The sequence below is a fragment of the Artemia franciscana genome, chromosome 18, assembly GCF_032884065.1.
Source record: "Artemia franciscana chromosome 18, ASM3288406v1, whole genome shotgun sequence".
NCBI classification, from domain to species: Eukaryota; Metazoa; Arthropoda; class Branchiopoda; order Anostraca; family Artemiidae; genus Artemia; species Artemia franciscana.
This window is the reverse complement of record NC_088880.1, coordinates 32,386,828-32,402,480: the sequence shown is the minus strand read 5'-3', so window position 1 is coordinate 32,402,480 and position 15,653 is coordinate 32,386,828. Positions and strand designations below refer to the sequence as shown.

Sequence of the window (15,653 nt, the reverse complement as noted above, 5' to 3'; positions counted from 1 at the left end):
AATGTTAAACACAAGAGGACAGGAGAACCATTGCGCCGAAACTAGTAATTAGTAACAATGAAGTTGACCACTCCATTTACATTTTAACATAATTATTGAAACTGTTTCACAGACACAGAGCCCACAAGCTAAGAGCTGGGGGTTTGTTGGTGTACAACTAAAAACCTGTACAAAAGAGTCTTTAAAGCGGGGGGTTTGGGGGGCGGCAGCCCCCCAACTTCCTCTCCTAATTCCTGTACGTTTTAAGGTTCGACTTTGGGACGCAGCCTCTTTAACTCTTTAAGAAAACGAAGTTTTTTTCATATTATTAAGAAATACAGTTAGTGAAATGAATGAACCTTTTTAGCCTGTAAATGATAGCTTTTATCACACAGTCTTGGATGAACTTTTCGTTAAGAAGTAATGATGCCAAGGCTATTTAAAAAAAAATGGATTTTTAACGGAGAAGTTTTATTGTAAGTGTTTATTTTCATTTATTGTAAGTAATTATTTTCATTGCTGATTATTATTTTATATTCATTGCCTTATTATTAAATATTGTTTAATATTTCAGCCCTTAGATATAGGGCCGAAATATTCAAATAGGTTTTGTTGGCTCACTGTCTTGGGAAAAAAAGTCCTCATTATTCTCTCCTTTGTTGTTCTATTATGGGAAAGCAGTGTGGTCTTCGTCATTATTTATTTACACCCTTATTAATAAGAATTTTGAAGTGTCAACATACGCCTTAGGACATCAAATATAAATTCTACTAGCCCCATCTCTCCATTTATCCCACAAAAAAGGGCAATTTTGTTACATAAAGCTCCAAGGGGCATATTTATATCTTTATTGTTAAGAATTTGAAGTCTCAGTACAGTCTCAACATAAATGTCAACATAAGTCTCAGTACATTAAATATAAATTTTCCTAGACACATATAACCTACTTTCCCACAAAAAAAAAAAAATGCAATTTCGTCACATACAAGTCCAAGGGGCATATATATACCCTCGCTATTAAGAATTTGAAGATGTCAAAATAAGTCTTAGGACATTAAATATAAATTTACTAGCCAAATCTCTCCAACTTTCCCACAAAAGAGTACACAAGTCTTAGGACATTAAATATATATTTACCTAGCCACACCTCTTCAAATTTCCCACAAAAGAAGTGTAGTTTTGTTACATAAAGGTCCAAGAGGCATATTTATACCCTCATTACGAACAATTTGAAGACGGCGTCTTTAGTCTTAGGACATTAAATATAAATTTTACTAGCTATATCTCTGAAACTTTCCAACAAAAGAAGTGCAATTTTGTTAAAGACCCCTAGTTTTATACAGACGAAATCTTCGTCGTTTTGTTACTTTTATTTTCCTTACTCGGAGTCTCATTTAAGACCCTAGGTCCTGAAAGATGACCGTGTAACCATTTTGTATTACTTGTCCTTTTGGTTGATTTGTATTTATTGTATTTATTGACTTATTGATTTATATTCTTACTGCTTGAATTCATAATCTTCATAACTTATTACTGCTTCTATTTGCTAGCAGGCGCAAATTTTCTTTGAAGTTTCAGTTCAGGGCTAGCTAGACTGTATCCAATAGCAAAGTGACCAACTAGGCGATTCTTGTTTAGACAAGAGAGTCTAGCTATAGCCCTGAAGGGTTAATAATTCACTTATTTCATGTCGCTTGTCTCTATGGTTACTTATTTATGTCATTATTTTATTTCAGTATACATTCATCATTTCCTCTATACTTGCATGAATAATCCTCATAATTTACTATATCTTCTGTTTGCTAACAAACACAAGTCTCCTTTGATTTTCTAGTTCAAGGCTAGCTACATTGTGTTCGCTAGCAAAATGGCTGACCAGGCAATTCCTATTTAGTTAAGGGTGTCCATCTAGATAGCATATACGTGGAATGGTTCCGTTTGTTTCATACACACTTTTTTTTGAAACAGTAGATCCAAATATCCAATCTTGAACAAAATAAACCAAATATTCTGCCCATATGCAGACAAGGCTGTATCAAGAAAAAGGGTTAGGGGGTTTGATCCCCCCCCCCAAAAAAAAAAGTTTGTCCGACTCGTAAGAGCCTACCAAAAATTAATACAAACAAATTTTTGTTGCTGTTTTAAATTTATTTTGCACACACACCCCCCCCAAAAAAAAATAATTCCTCTTGCAACCCCACCTCCCTAAAAAAAATCCTAGATACGAAATTGTATGCGGACATTTGTTTTTCATCACGTAATAAAAAAATTTGGGCTTGAAAGCGAAATTCGAATTCAAATATAATTGTTAATTTGTAACCGTTTTTTGTTTGGCTGCGTTTACTGTTCAGGATTATTTCACATTTTTCGGTGGCTGTTGCTTTTGTTTTGTTAGTTCTCTTTTCTGTTCATCGACCAAATTGATTTCAGCTATGCGCCTAATCAGGCAATAAGTACTTAGGCATGGGCTTCCAGCTAGATATTAGCTGATTAGTAAAAGCAACAATAAGCCACTTGATAAAAAAAAAGGGTAGAGTTGATAATTCTGACGAGTTAAGCCTTTTTAACGAGAATTTATTAAGGCCTGAAAGATTGAAAGTTCTTAAGCCGAACTGGCCAGACATGACAATAAACAATCAAGAGAGATAAAACTCTACAAAAAGAAAACTTCAAACGAGACGACGGCCAGTAGAATTAAAAGACTAAAACAACGCGGATATTTCGCCTGTATAAAACAAGGCGTCTTCAGCACAAGATAGAAATTTAAAAGAAAACTAATCTAAAAACCAATAAAAACCACCACCAAATATAATAAATACAATTGTCGCTACTTATCCACGTAGGGAAAACCCTTTATGCGAGTTACTTCAATGAGAATCAAAGAGCAACTGAGGAAAAATTTATGAAAATTGATGAGAATTGAAAATTGAAACTTAGTTAATTATTGAAACTTAATTAGTTTCAATTAGTTAATTGAAACTTAGTTATTTCCCTACGCAGATAAGTAGTTATAATTGTATTTATTATATTTGGTGGTGGTTTTTTATTTGTTTTTAGATTAGTTTTCTTTTAAATTTCTATCTTGTGCTGAAGACGCCTTGTTTGGATACAGGCGAAATATCCGCGTTGTTTTAGTCTTTCAATTCTACAGGCCGTCGTCTCGTTTGAAGTTTTCTTTTTGTAGAGTTTTATCTCTCTTGATTGTTTATTGCCTGAAAGATTATGATAAAGATATAAAAACCTAATGACTAGACATTAACCGATACTCTAACTCTACTTGATCGGTACGTACTCATTGCACCAAGCCAAATATGTGCAGTTGTACACCGGGTAGTTGAAGCCTTTAATTTTCTGAAGTACCTTTATATTTAGAGTTAATTGGTGTTTTATCAACACAAGGTTGTATAAAGTGCTTTGTTCCAGGGCTGGGGTATCGAATTGAAACCTTCAGAAAAAGTTTTGATTTGATGGGAGAGAGGGTAAGGGTAAAAAATTTCGTGTCTTCATGGAAAATTCTTTTATCGTAAACAAGTTCAAGCCATGTTTCCTTTTCTTTTATGCATGTTATTTAACTCTTTGGCTAGTATCCAATATTTCTCATATGAACCGCTTATTGTACCCTTACAGCAATCTACTGGTTGCATTAATTTGGGATAATTGCAACTATGATGTGATTACAGTTACTAGAATACAGACTTACAAAATCTGATTCTCTGACAAAATTGAACTTGTGCTTGAGATGTATAGATGCTACCGTCAGAAATATTTGACAGTAAGAAAAACTATATAATAATAATAATAATAATAATAATAATAATAATAATAATAATAATAATAATAATAATAATAATAATAATAATAATAATAATAATAATAAATAATAATAATAATAATAATAATAATAATAATAATAATAATAATAATAATAATACTAATAATAATAATAATAATAATAATAATAATAATAATAATAATAATAATTTATTCCAGAAAAAGCCCGTGGGCCATAGGAAATTTACATAACAAAAACAAAGAACAAATTGACTGAAATAAATTAATTCTATTTAAAGAAAACGCCGATATGCTGCTGCAATCCTGACAAACCTTGCTATCCTTTTAATACTCAGGAAATTTGTCTCTATCATTCTATTCGCATCCTCTCTATATACATCTCTCGCCTCCATTCATTCAATTCGACACATTCACACAAAAAATGTATTAAACTTTCATCCTGAGATGCACACATAGGACAAGCAATATCCCTCGTAATTTGTATTAAACTTTTATGTATTAATAATTTTATGCATAAATTTATTGTATTAAAAAATGTATTAAACTTTCATCCTGAGATCCACACATAGGACAAGCAATAGATCCCTCGTAAATTTATATATGGAAGAACTAGTCAAAACAGTCTACAGTTTCAGTAGGGAGCAGTCTAAAGAACCGCTCTCAGAAAAATTAGAGGTTACAGTCAGAAGAATTAGATAGTCAGACAAAACAGTCTTTACAGTTTACAGTCATTACAGACTATAGTCGAGAGAAATAGAAGAACGAGATTCACTTACATTCATGTTTACACATTCATGTTTTTAAACTAGGGTTTCGTGGTTTTCACGTAAATTATATTTTCCAACGTTTTATTATTATTATTATCAGTTAAACCATTTCCCATGATATTAGAAAACTGAATGAGGCTGCACACTTTAGTTTTAAACAAAAAACACGTTATTGTTGCATACCATCAATGTCAAATATCCAATAGGCAAAAATTTCTTTTAATTATTTTTTGTCCTTAAATATTTTAGGTGACTTAACAGAAAAAAAAATATTCTCCACACATAGCCTATGGGTAGAAGAAATTATCCCCACCTTTTTCAATTTTTTCCCTGCTCTATTATTTTGACCATCGTTATCTGAAGTTAGCTATTCCCCCCTATCTTGAGGCCAGTGAAATCATTTAGTGAAGAGGGGAAGGCTTCATTAGTGTTTTCACAAAGCTGATAAAAAGATAAACAATGAAATTGTGAGGTAAAGCACCACAAACTTTTTATAACTTTAACCCATCATAGCAAATGTTATACCGTTTTCAACAAAAGATCTATCTACTTTGATAAAATAAGGTAAAAGGTAAAGGATACGGCATTAGACTTTACAGTCCGTACCGGCGGTGCTGATCTCTGTCTCTTGGCCCTTCAGCCAGGAAGTGCAATGGGGGGTTGGGGACCAGCCATCCTGTGCTTTCGCACACCCTTCCTGTTTACCTTCCCCAGATTTCTCCAGGTACCCATTTAGAGCTGGGTCGACTCTGGCTAAGCTTACGGAGTCACGCCACTGACCCCCGTCCCAAACTGAAGAATTGGGTACACCGGGATTCGAACCCACGTCCTCTCAGACAAGGGATAGCTAGGGATAACCCCACTCCCCACCTAAAATGGTTGACAAGTTAAATTTATGCTTAGGTTTCACTTAAGCATCCATAAACTTTAACAGGCATTTTGTGATATACTCATAATTTTCATAGGTCACATCTGACCCTGGGAATACAAACTACTACCCTAGAGTCTCCTCATTAACCGTTTGCATCATTATCTGTAAATTTGCATCAAATTTCCCCTCATGCTTAATGAGAATTTCTCTATTTCTTGTACAAGAAGACTTCTTCAGTTCACACATATTATCTCATAACTGATTTAGTTAAAATAAAAATATAAGTAGTAATATAACTGATTTAGTGTACTAGTCAAATACTTATGGGACACCAGGGTGTTATCAAGGTGCTTTGGAGTTGAAGTCAAGTAGATTTGATTTTCTAAACTAAGGAACTTCAGATATTAGGGAAAATGATACATACCACATTTCCCTTGATATTTAATGAGAATTTCCCTATTTCTTGTACAGGAAGACTTCTTCAATTCACACATGTTATCGTAGCTAACAGCATCAGATCCGCAAACGGGCTTGGAGCCTACGGAATCGCCATGATTTGCACAGGATCCAGGACAACGACATGCTGCTACTTTTCCATCATGAGAAGGTACACACAGACCCCCAGGTGGGCATTTCAGACCAACACAGGGATCTAAACTATCACTTGGAAAGACGTAGCAGGTGTTGACACCAATGAGAAAGAAATTAAATAGAAAGACATTCATTTCCGCATAATTCAACAATTTTTTCCTCCTTAATGTCTTTTTAAATGGACCAAGAGGAGTGCTTCTCCAAAGAACTGGAAAGGAACTAAAGGTTTTTACATGGAAAGCTTCTTAAAATGCTGTAAAGAATCATCGGCAGCTGGTGTCTCATAGCGCAAAGGAAAAGAGACTTTCTATTATGAAGGGAAAGTTGAGTTTAGCTGGTGTTACTATTATGTTTCATTTCTTAGGAAGAAAATCTGAACCATGACGCCGAGAATTCTAACATAAGTTTTTAAAAAGGAAAACAATACACTTAAGGGAATAAAATTTTTCTCTTTAACTGTTAGACTGGTATTGCACGTCATTTAATATTTACGAGCCTTTTTAGCTGTCGTTTAATATTTTTCATATTTTGATTTTTATTTTCACTAAATTATATTTTGTACCGAAAAAAAGCTGACATATTTGACAGCTATAACAAGTGAATGGAAGAACACGAAATTCTTTGCCCAATAGTTTTTACAGTAAGAGTAATTTTTAAGGCTTTTAAACAATTAAAAAGTTTTAAGTTGCTTTGTTTTTTTGTAGGAACTCTATTTTTTTTTTTTTGAACAGTCGGCAAAGTCCGAATCTCTCTTATTCTCTTTTTCATTCTCTTTTTCTCCATCTGATAAAGAGGTGCCAGAATTTGTAAGTATTTGTTGTCTCTTTGTTGTATTATTTCTGATCTAATAATTCTAAGGACCCCCCTTAACATGGCCTCACTTAATTTAGATTGCACCTACACTCCAAAAAGGCATAAATATATTGATCATACTTGCTTTAAACTACTTTTGGTTAACTTTTGAACCTCCAGGAGGAGGTCATAATGATAAAGATGAGTCAGGGGGTTTTAAGGGAAAATAATTAACCCCCTTCAAAAATCGGTTCATGTGTAGACCCAAAAAAGTACGAAGGGAAAATAAATACTATCTTTTTGTCAATTTGTTAAAATCCATAGCTAATTCAGGTACATGTATCTCATTTTGATATGAATTCAAATATCAAGAATTTAGGACGTTTTCCAGGGACGAACAAAGTGGGAGGATCTTTGCACCCAAAGCCTCCTAAACAATCCTAAGTTATCCGGAATTTCAAGGCTCTTCTTGTTCAAATTACTAACAGAAATTATTTTTTTTTTATTATTGCCCTTCTCGCTGAAAAATTCTATTGAATGTTCCACCCAGTGGCGCCATTTGGGGGGCAGGGGGGCCATGCCCCCCCCCCTGATTTCTGGAGGGGCCCAATTTCAACCACGTAATTCTTTGTTTATTCGTCCTTGTTCTACTTTTTTCTCTTTTTTTTACCGTATTTCTACTGTGAATTATTACTAAATAGCAAATTCAAGATACTCGACGATTATTGCATTTCAAGAAAGTATCCTGTTTTTGCCGTTCTCCCTAATTAATTTATGGTCACCCTTTTGGCAGGGGTTTGTAAAGTCCTTTCTGGGCTCGGAGTACTTCTGTGACATTGAAGTCTCTCCAGTGATTAATGAATCCCGTCAGTCGGCACATTTATGTGTAGGCTAACATCTGGAAAAGAGGGTATCCAGACCAGGGTGTCATTCCAGTTTTGTATTTAGTTTCTCGTTACCCTTCATCAAATAAAGAACCGTGAAACAGTGTTGAGTTGTGTTCAAGTTCAAATCGGATTATTGAAACATGAGTTCATCCGGTGCGAGTGGTGCAAAAAAAAGGAAAATAAAAGCCCAAAGGAAAGAAGAAGAAATAAAGATGCAACGACGATTGGCTTCGTTTTTCAAACCGACTGTAAGTAAATCTACCACATTTTAAATTTTGTTTCGTCGACCAATCTCACTGAACGAACCAGAACAAGAGCTACGAGCTCATATGGCACTTGTTACGAGTGTTTTTCTATTTAATTTCTGATCATTTTTTAAATAAAGCCAGGAAATCTGGCTTCACCTCCACGGAGAAATCCCCCTTGGAAACATCCTCTGAACAATACAATCCTGGTTAAAATTTACTGGGACAATTACCCTTAACACTTCCAAGCGTGAAATTGAGCCAGTAAATAGAAAGCAAGATATATAAAGAAATTTTGTATAGGAATTCTGGAAAATTTTTCCAGTACACAATTTCCCCTGAAAAGTTCATCCCCTAGAAAATTCATTTTCCATGGAAAATTCTCCCCGAGCTAAGTCCCCCAGCCAAAAAAATCGTCCTCCCCTTCCCACCCTAGAAATGTATGCATGCTTCCGAATAAGAAATACTATATGTAAACAATGGTCACATTTTTTAACTTGAAGACCTTTTCCCAAGAGCTCTGGGTTTCATGTTATCTCCAAAGACATTATTATTAGGCCTTTCAACGATGTTGAACAAAATAGCTATCTCAGATTTTTGGTCAGGGGAATTTGGGGAAAAATGGCGTGGGAGGGGGCCTAGTTGCCCTCCAATTTTTTTGGTAACTTAAAAAGGGCACTAGAACTTTGAATTTCCGTTAGAATAAGCCCTCTCCCGATGTCTTGGCCCACTGGTTCGATATGATCACCCCTGGGCAAAAAAAAAAAATAAATAAACACGCATCCGTGATCTTTCTTCTAATATGAAGTACAAAATTCCACATTTTTGCAGATAGGAGCTTGGTGCCTCTACAATAGGGTTCTCTTAATACGCTGAATCTGATGGTATGATTTTATTATGATTATATGAGTTCTAAGGGTGTTTCAGCCATTTTTTGAAAATCAGGCACATTTCTCAGGCTTGTAACCTTTGAAGGGTAAGACTAAACTTAACAAAATGTATTTAAAATCAGCATAAAAGTTTAGTTCTTTTGATATATCTATTGGTATCAAATTCCGTTTTTTAGAGTTTCGGTTACTATTGAGCCGGGTCGCTCCTTACTTACAGCTCGTTACCAAGAACTGTTTATAAGATAATGCTCAGACAAATCTTGTTGAGTTTCTTCTTTTGAAGAGGAAAGATAGAACAAAAAGCGACAAAGATAAGAAATTTCAAACCTAATAAGTTTTCGTCCGCATGAATTACTATGGCTAGCTTCAGTTTACCTTGCTTCAAAAAGTGTTTAATCACCCGACAGCAGTACTCGTGCATCATATTTTGTGTTTATTGATTCTAGGTTAAAATATAGAATCAAGGGAATGATAGCTTTGCAAGGTAATCCTACATAAACAAAAAATAAATAAAGAAGTGTATCACAGAAACCTATAAAACCTATAAAAACCTACAAAACATAAAATTGAATAGCACATTGGACTTAATTGAATGAAATAAAAAAGACATGTTTTTTCAACTGAATGTAAGAAGAAACATTAAAGCTCAAAACGGATAGCAATTTTTAAGTATATGAAGGGGTTCACCCCCTTGTCAATACTCGCTCTTTACGCTGTTCAAATTTGGTTCCAATTCTTTAAGAATGACTCCTGAATCTCAAAGGCCGTTTGATTAGAATAAATATATCTTTTGAAAGTACTAAAAAAAAACTTTAGCGTAAAGAGCGAGGTATTGACGAAAGGGTGAACCTTCTCATATGTAATAATTTCTTTTCGTTTTAAGTTTCAATCCTGCTCCTTACTTTGAGTTGAAGAAACTTTTTTTTTCATTTAATTTCTTATTCTTTTTTTAATAATGCTTGGAAATCCAGTGCCCCCTTGATTGAAAATTCAGCTCCCCTATGAAAAGTTTCTCCATGGAAAGATCCTCCTACATAACCTCCTCTGCTCGAGCTGCCCCCCCCCACCAGAAAAAACTGAAAACGTCTGTATACTTCGCAATTACCTATACTATTTATAAAAAAGGGCAAAGTCCACAAATTGAACACCTTCCCCCAGAGACTTTGGACAATTAAGACATCTTTAAAGACATATTTATTAAATTTTTCAAATATATTAAACAAAATGGCTGTTAAACAAAATGTAAATATATTTAAACAAAATGGCAAAATGCGGAGAGAGTTCTACGAGGTTTTGGACAGAGTGTTAAATGAGTTTGAAGAGCGTTTTTCTGTCCAGCTGCCAGTGCTAGAAGCCACACGTTGCCTTAACCCCAAATCCAAAGATTTTATGGACTCAGATTTACTTCTTGTGATCGCGACATACTTCGATCAGGCGGGAATCGATACTATGCAGCTGAAGTGTCAAGCTTTAATAGCTCGTGCATTTGTGTCGCAGCTTCCACAGAAACCGGCAAACGCTTTAGATGTCTTCGAACGCCTCGGAGGATTAAAAGAAGCTTATTCTGAGTTTCTTAAGGTCGTCAGGGTAGTCCTCACACTCCCGCTCACAACGTGCTCAAATGAACGTTTTTTCTCTGTGTTGACGTTTGTGAAGGACTACCTCCGGACAACGATGGAAAACGAGCGACTTTCGCATTTGCTGCTTATATTCTCTGAGAAAGCTGCAGTGAAGGAGCTCAATTTTGAGAAGCTTGTCGACGACTTCGCAAAAATGAAGCAAAGGAGATATCCATTGCTGAAGTAACTGTACGTAAGTTTCTGATTTATACAGTAAATGTTCTATTTTGGTACTGTTTTTGGTCCCTAAATAAGCTGCAAAATGCGAACCCCAAAGGTAGTACGGTACCTAAAGGCATGTTCGAAAATTTTAAAATTTTTAAGGCTGGATGGGGGCCCAAAATCGATTTTTGGCCCCCCCCCTAAGGTTTTCTGAAATGGCGCCACTGGTTCCACCTCGACTAAAAAAAAAAAAGATCTGATCAGGAACTATTCAGCATTCAGTGTTGATGCAAATGAGGTGACATTGCTTATCATATTGCTGAAATATTACAACTGCAAAATAAAAAGCTGCATATATATGCTTATTTGCAAGAAGGTCCAAAGAGTTGAGGACATCTCCTGAGAACAAAACTTGAGCAGTGATATCTCTACACCCTTCAAAATCTAAAAGTCATAAAACGAATACAACAAGAAGTATGATTGATCTTCAGTACAAAGAGTCTGGAAGTGGAGTTGGTTTGAAGGGCTAGGGAGGGAGACAATTACTTTTCTCTCTCTCTCTCTCTCTCTCTCTCTCTATATATATATATATATATATATATATATATATATATATATATATATATATATATATATAAATATATATATATATATATATATATATATATATATATATATATATATATATATATATATATATATATATATACTAGCTGTTGGGGTGGTGCTTCGCGCCACCCCAACACCTAGTTGGTGGGGCGCTTCGCGCCCCCCCAAGCCCCCCCGCGCGCGTAAGTCGTTACGCGCCATATTAGTTACGCGCCATTGTAGCTGTGTCCCTGTGTCCCACCTGTGAATAGAGATAGATATAAATATATATTTTTAACTACGTAAAACATGCGAATATACAACATTATTCGCTGTCCCATTGTCTGTGCATATAAATAGCATTTATATTACCTGTGTCCCGGTCGTCATTTGTGTCCCGGTGTCCCGGTCTGTAATTTCTATTCAAACAATCCCTGTGTCTCAGTCGTCAATTATATATCCCGCCTGTGCCCCGGCGTCTCCGTTGTAGTTGTGTCCCTGCGTCCCGGTCGTCATTTATATTCCTGGTCGTGATTTGTGTCCGGGTGTCCCAGTCTGTAATTTTTCTTTGAGGTTCCCGGTCGTCATTTATATTCCCTCTGTGTCGGTCGTCATTTGTGTCCCGGTCTGTAATTTATCTTTGAGTGTTTTCTCTTTTTAGTTTTTTTTAGTTTTTTACATTTTTTAGTTTTTTCTTCTTCTTTATTTTTCAGCGTCACTATGAAGTACATATCGCCGAACCTTTGTTTTTTAACTTAAATCTGGTAGGCATTGATGACCTTATCCAAGTCAAAATCCCATACCCAATCATCATCGCTATCATTTTCAGTTTTGATATGTTTTGACTCTCGCTTTCCAGGTGGATTTTCATCTAACTGCGCGATTTTGCGTTCTTTAGCCACAAGCCTGTTTTCTTGTTGTTCTTGTGATTCCTCGGCACGCTTTCTTTTCTTACTTTCTCTATCAGCTGCAAGCCTGTTTTCTTGCTGTTCTTGTGATTCCTCGGCACGCTTTCTTTTCTTACTTTCTCTATCAACAGCAAGTTTTTTTGCATAGACTCTTTGAGCAGCTTCCTCGGCTGTTGCCATTGTTGGTTCTTCAGTCATTTTACAATTAAACATTTTTCCGTGAACGCATGTCTTAAATACCATTAATGACGTCACCGTCATAGCAACAATAACGACAACTAACTTCATGACGTCAGTCGACACAGAAACATGACGTCACCTGATCCACAGACAGACAACTTATTTTTATATCTATACTAGCTGTTGGTGGGGCGCTTCGCGCCCCCCCAAGCCCCCCCGCGCGCGTAAGTCGTTACGCGCCATATTAGTTACGTGCCATTGTAGTTGTGTCCCTGTGTCCCACCTGTGAATATAGATAGATTTATATATGTGTTTCAAACTACGTAAAAATTGCGAATATACAACATTCTTGGCTTTCCCACTACTGAGAGCTTTCCGTTTCCAATTGCCAGCAATTGATCTGAAAATGTTTGACCAGAGTCATCGTTTTGCAATCGGACACGCATATTTGTAGTTAATTTTAATATTTTTACGTGTGCCCATAAATTAGAATTTTTCAGGCAAGCATTCATTTCGTCTGCAGGAGTTAAACTACGTAAAAATTGCGAATATACAACATTCTTGACTTTCCCATTGTCTGTGCATATACAAAGCCGTATGTACTAATAATGACGTCATATGCAAACGCTCTTTTTACAAACAAACAAACATGCATACACACAACTCGTTTTTATATAGATAGATAGATAGATAGATACAATACAAATTAACTGCGTAAAACTTGCGAATATACAACATTCTTCGCTGTCCAATTGTCGCTGCATATAAATAGATTGTCAGGTTTACCAACCCTCGAACATGCAACGTACAATTGTCCATGGGAAAAACAATCAGTATTAAGATCTATACCACATTTTTCTAATGATTGACCTTGAGCTTTGTTAATGGTGATTGCAAATGCTAATCGAATTGGGAATTGCAATCTTTTAAATTGAAAAGGCAGATCCGTTGGAATCATGGGAATGCGAGGAATAAGAACAGCCTCACCCTCAAAAGGCCCTGTCAAGATTGTGGCCTCAATTAGGTTTTCCATTGTTTTTTTTACGGCAAGTCGCGTGCCATTGCAAAGCTTTGGTGGGTTGATATTTCTTAAAAGTATTATTGGTACGCATATTTTTAGTTGTAGCACGTGTGGTGGAAACCCTGAAAGATCTATGGAATTTAAAAATTCAGATGGATAATTAACCGCTTCATTTGGTTCCAAAACTGTGTCGACTGACTTGTAAAGGACTGCCTGGTCTAGAATCTTGGTCAAAACAATATTGTTGATTTCGTGGATGTCTATATTTTTTGGCGCGAGAATCGTTCTTTCACTTAGCCATTTATTATTTTTATAATTTTTTAGAATATTCGGAAATACTTTTTCAATCAATTCATTTTTGGACGTCACTAAATTACAGAAATCAGCAGGTAGTTGTATACGTCCTGAAATTGAGTCTACTGGGAGCTCTCCGTTTCCAATTGCCAGCAATTGATCTGAAAATGTTTGACCAGAGTCATCGTTTTGCAATCGGACACGCATATTTGTAGTTAATTTTAATATTTTTACGTGTGCCCATAAATTAGAATTTTTCAGGCAAGCATTCATTTCGTCTGCAGGAGTTGATCTAGGTATTATAGGTAATGTTTGTCTGAAATCTCCCGCAAGCAATATTAATGTGCTGCCAAAAGGTTTCGACTTCCCTCTCAAATCTTTCAAGCATTGATCCAGAGCCTCGAGCGATTTTTTGTGTGCCATTGTGCACTCATCCCAAATAATAAGTTTGCATTGCTGCAATACTTTACCCATCCCAGATGATTTGGAAATATTGCACGTGGGAGTTTCTGTAGAATGCAAATTGAGAGGCAATTTCAAAGCGGAATGAGCAGTTCTTCCAACAGGCAGCAATGTTGCGGCTATTCCGGACGATGCAATTGCCAACGCTATATCATTTTTTGATCAAATTGATGCCAGAATCAGTTTTATCACAAACGTTTTACCAGTACCTCCTGGCGCATCCAAAAAGAAAATTTCTCCAACGTTGTTATCGACACAATGCATTATCGTATCATAAATGTCTTTTTGTTCCGACGATAACTTGGAAATGTTATTTTGTACATACGACAATAGATCACTCGTACTGTAACTTTGTTCACGATCCTATTCTACACATGTCGAAACAGCAGCGATACGGTTAAATGAAGGCATTCCCAAATCCTGAAGAGGTTTGTTTGCCATACGTACGCACAAATCTTCTATAATAACTAAAGTGTAGTTATAAATTTCTGATGTGAAATCAAAAGTCATATCTGAAGTCTCTGACTGTTTTCGATGGAGTATATCTTCGGACATTTTTGACTTATATTTTTCCCATAACTCTGTAGGAGCTGATGGAGAGCAAGTTGTTAAAATGATGCGAAACAATGCACGAATTTGACTTGGGGTTGACGTTTCGCACGCGTCATTGATGCAGTTATCCCAGTGTTGGTCATTCTTCAATAAATTCAGAGCTTGGCATGCACTACGGTAAGTGTCATGTATAGTACCGTTTACAGTTCTCAAATACTCAAAGGATGTCGGACCGGGTACATTCACCAAAAGCAGGCTTAGAAAGAAGCATTCATGTTGATTGGGGTGAACGGTGTAGAGTCTTCCTATCGTGGTATCTTTGAAGATGGTAGGTTGGCCGTCGACTGACTGGCTTCACTATGAAATACATATCGCCGAACTTTTGTTTTTTAACTAAAATCTGGTAGGCATTGATGACCTTATCCAAGTCAAAATCCCAAACCCAATCATCATCGCTATCATTTTCAGTTTTGATATGTTTTGACTCTCGCTGTCCAGGTGGATCTTCATCTAACTGCGCGGTTTTGCGTTCTTTAGCATCAAGCCTGTTTCCTTGCTGTTCTTTTGATTCCTCGGCACGCTTTCTTTTCTGACTTTCTCTATCAGCAGCAAGTTTTTTGGCATAGACTCTTTGAGCATCTTCATCGGCTTTTGCCATTGTAAGTTCATCAGTCATTGTAAACTTAAACATTAATAGATTTCTACGTGAACATATGTCTTAAATATCTTGAATGACGTCACCGTCAAAGCAAAAATGACGACAACTAATTTCATGACGTCAGTCAACACAGAAACATGACGTCACCTGATCCACAGACAGACACACAGACAGACAACTTATTTTTATATATATCTATCTATCTTCTATATATATAAAAATAAGTTGTCTGTCTGTGTGTCTGTCTGTGGATCAGGTGACGTCATGTTTCTGTGTTGACTGACGTCATGAAATTAGTTGTCGTCATTTTTGCTTTGACGGTGACGTCATTAACGGTATTTAAGACATTTGTTCGCGGAAAAATGTTTAATTGTAAAATGACTGAAGAACCTACA

General features: G+C 35.9%; 2 protein-coding genes across 2 annotated transcripts in view; one reads left to right on the top strand and one right to left on the bottom strand.

Moving 5' to 3' along the window:
• The window catches only part of LOC136038883 (agrin-like), a 209,988-nt gene extending 203,762 nt beyond the window's left edge, over positions 1 to 6,226 (bottom strand). Inside the window, exon 1 of the mRNA XM_065722350.1 lies at positions 5,834 to 6,226. Coding sequence (XP_065578422.1) covers positions 5,834 to 6,134 — 301 coding nt within the window. The 5' untranslated portion in view covers positions 6,135 to 6,226. The remainder of the gene's footprint in view (positions 1 to 5,833) is intronic.
• Positions 388 to 15,653, top strand: part of LOC136038882 (uncharacterized) — a 154,398-nt gene continuing 139,132 nt past the window's right edge. The window contains exon 1 of the mRNA XM_065722347.1: positions 388 to 455. The gene's annotated coding sequence lies outside the window, so the exon portion shown is untranslated. The remainder of the gene's footprint in view (positions 456 to 15,653) is intronic.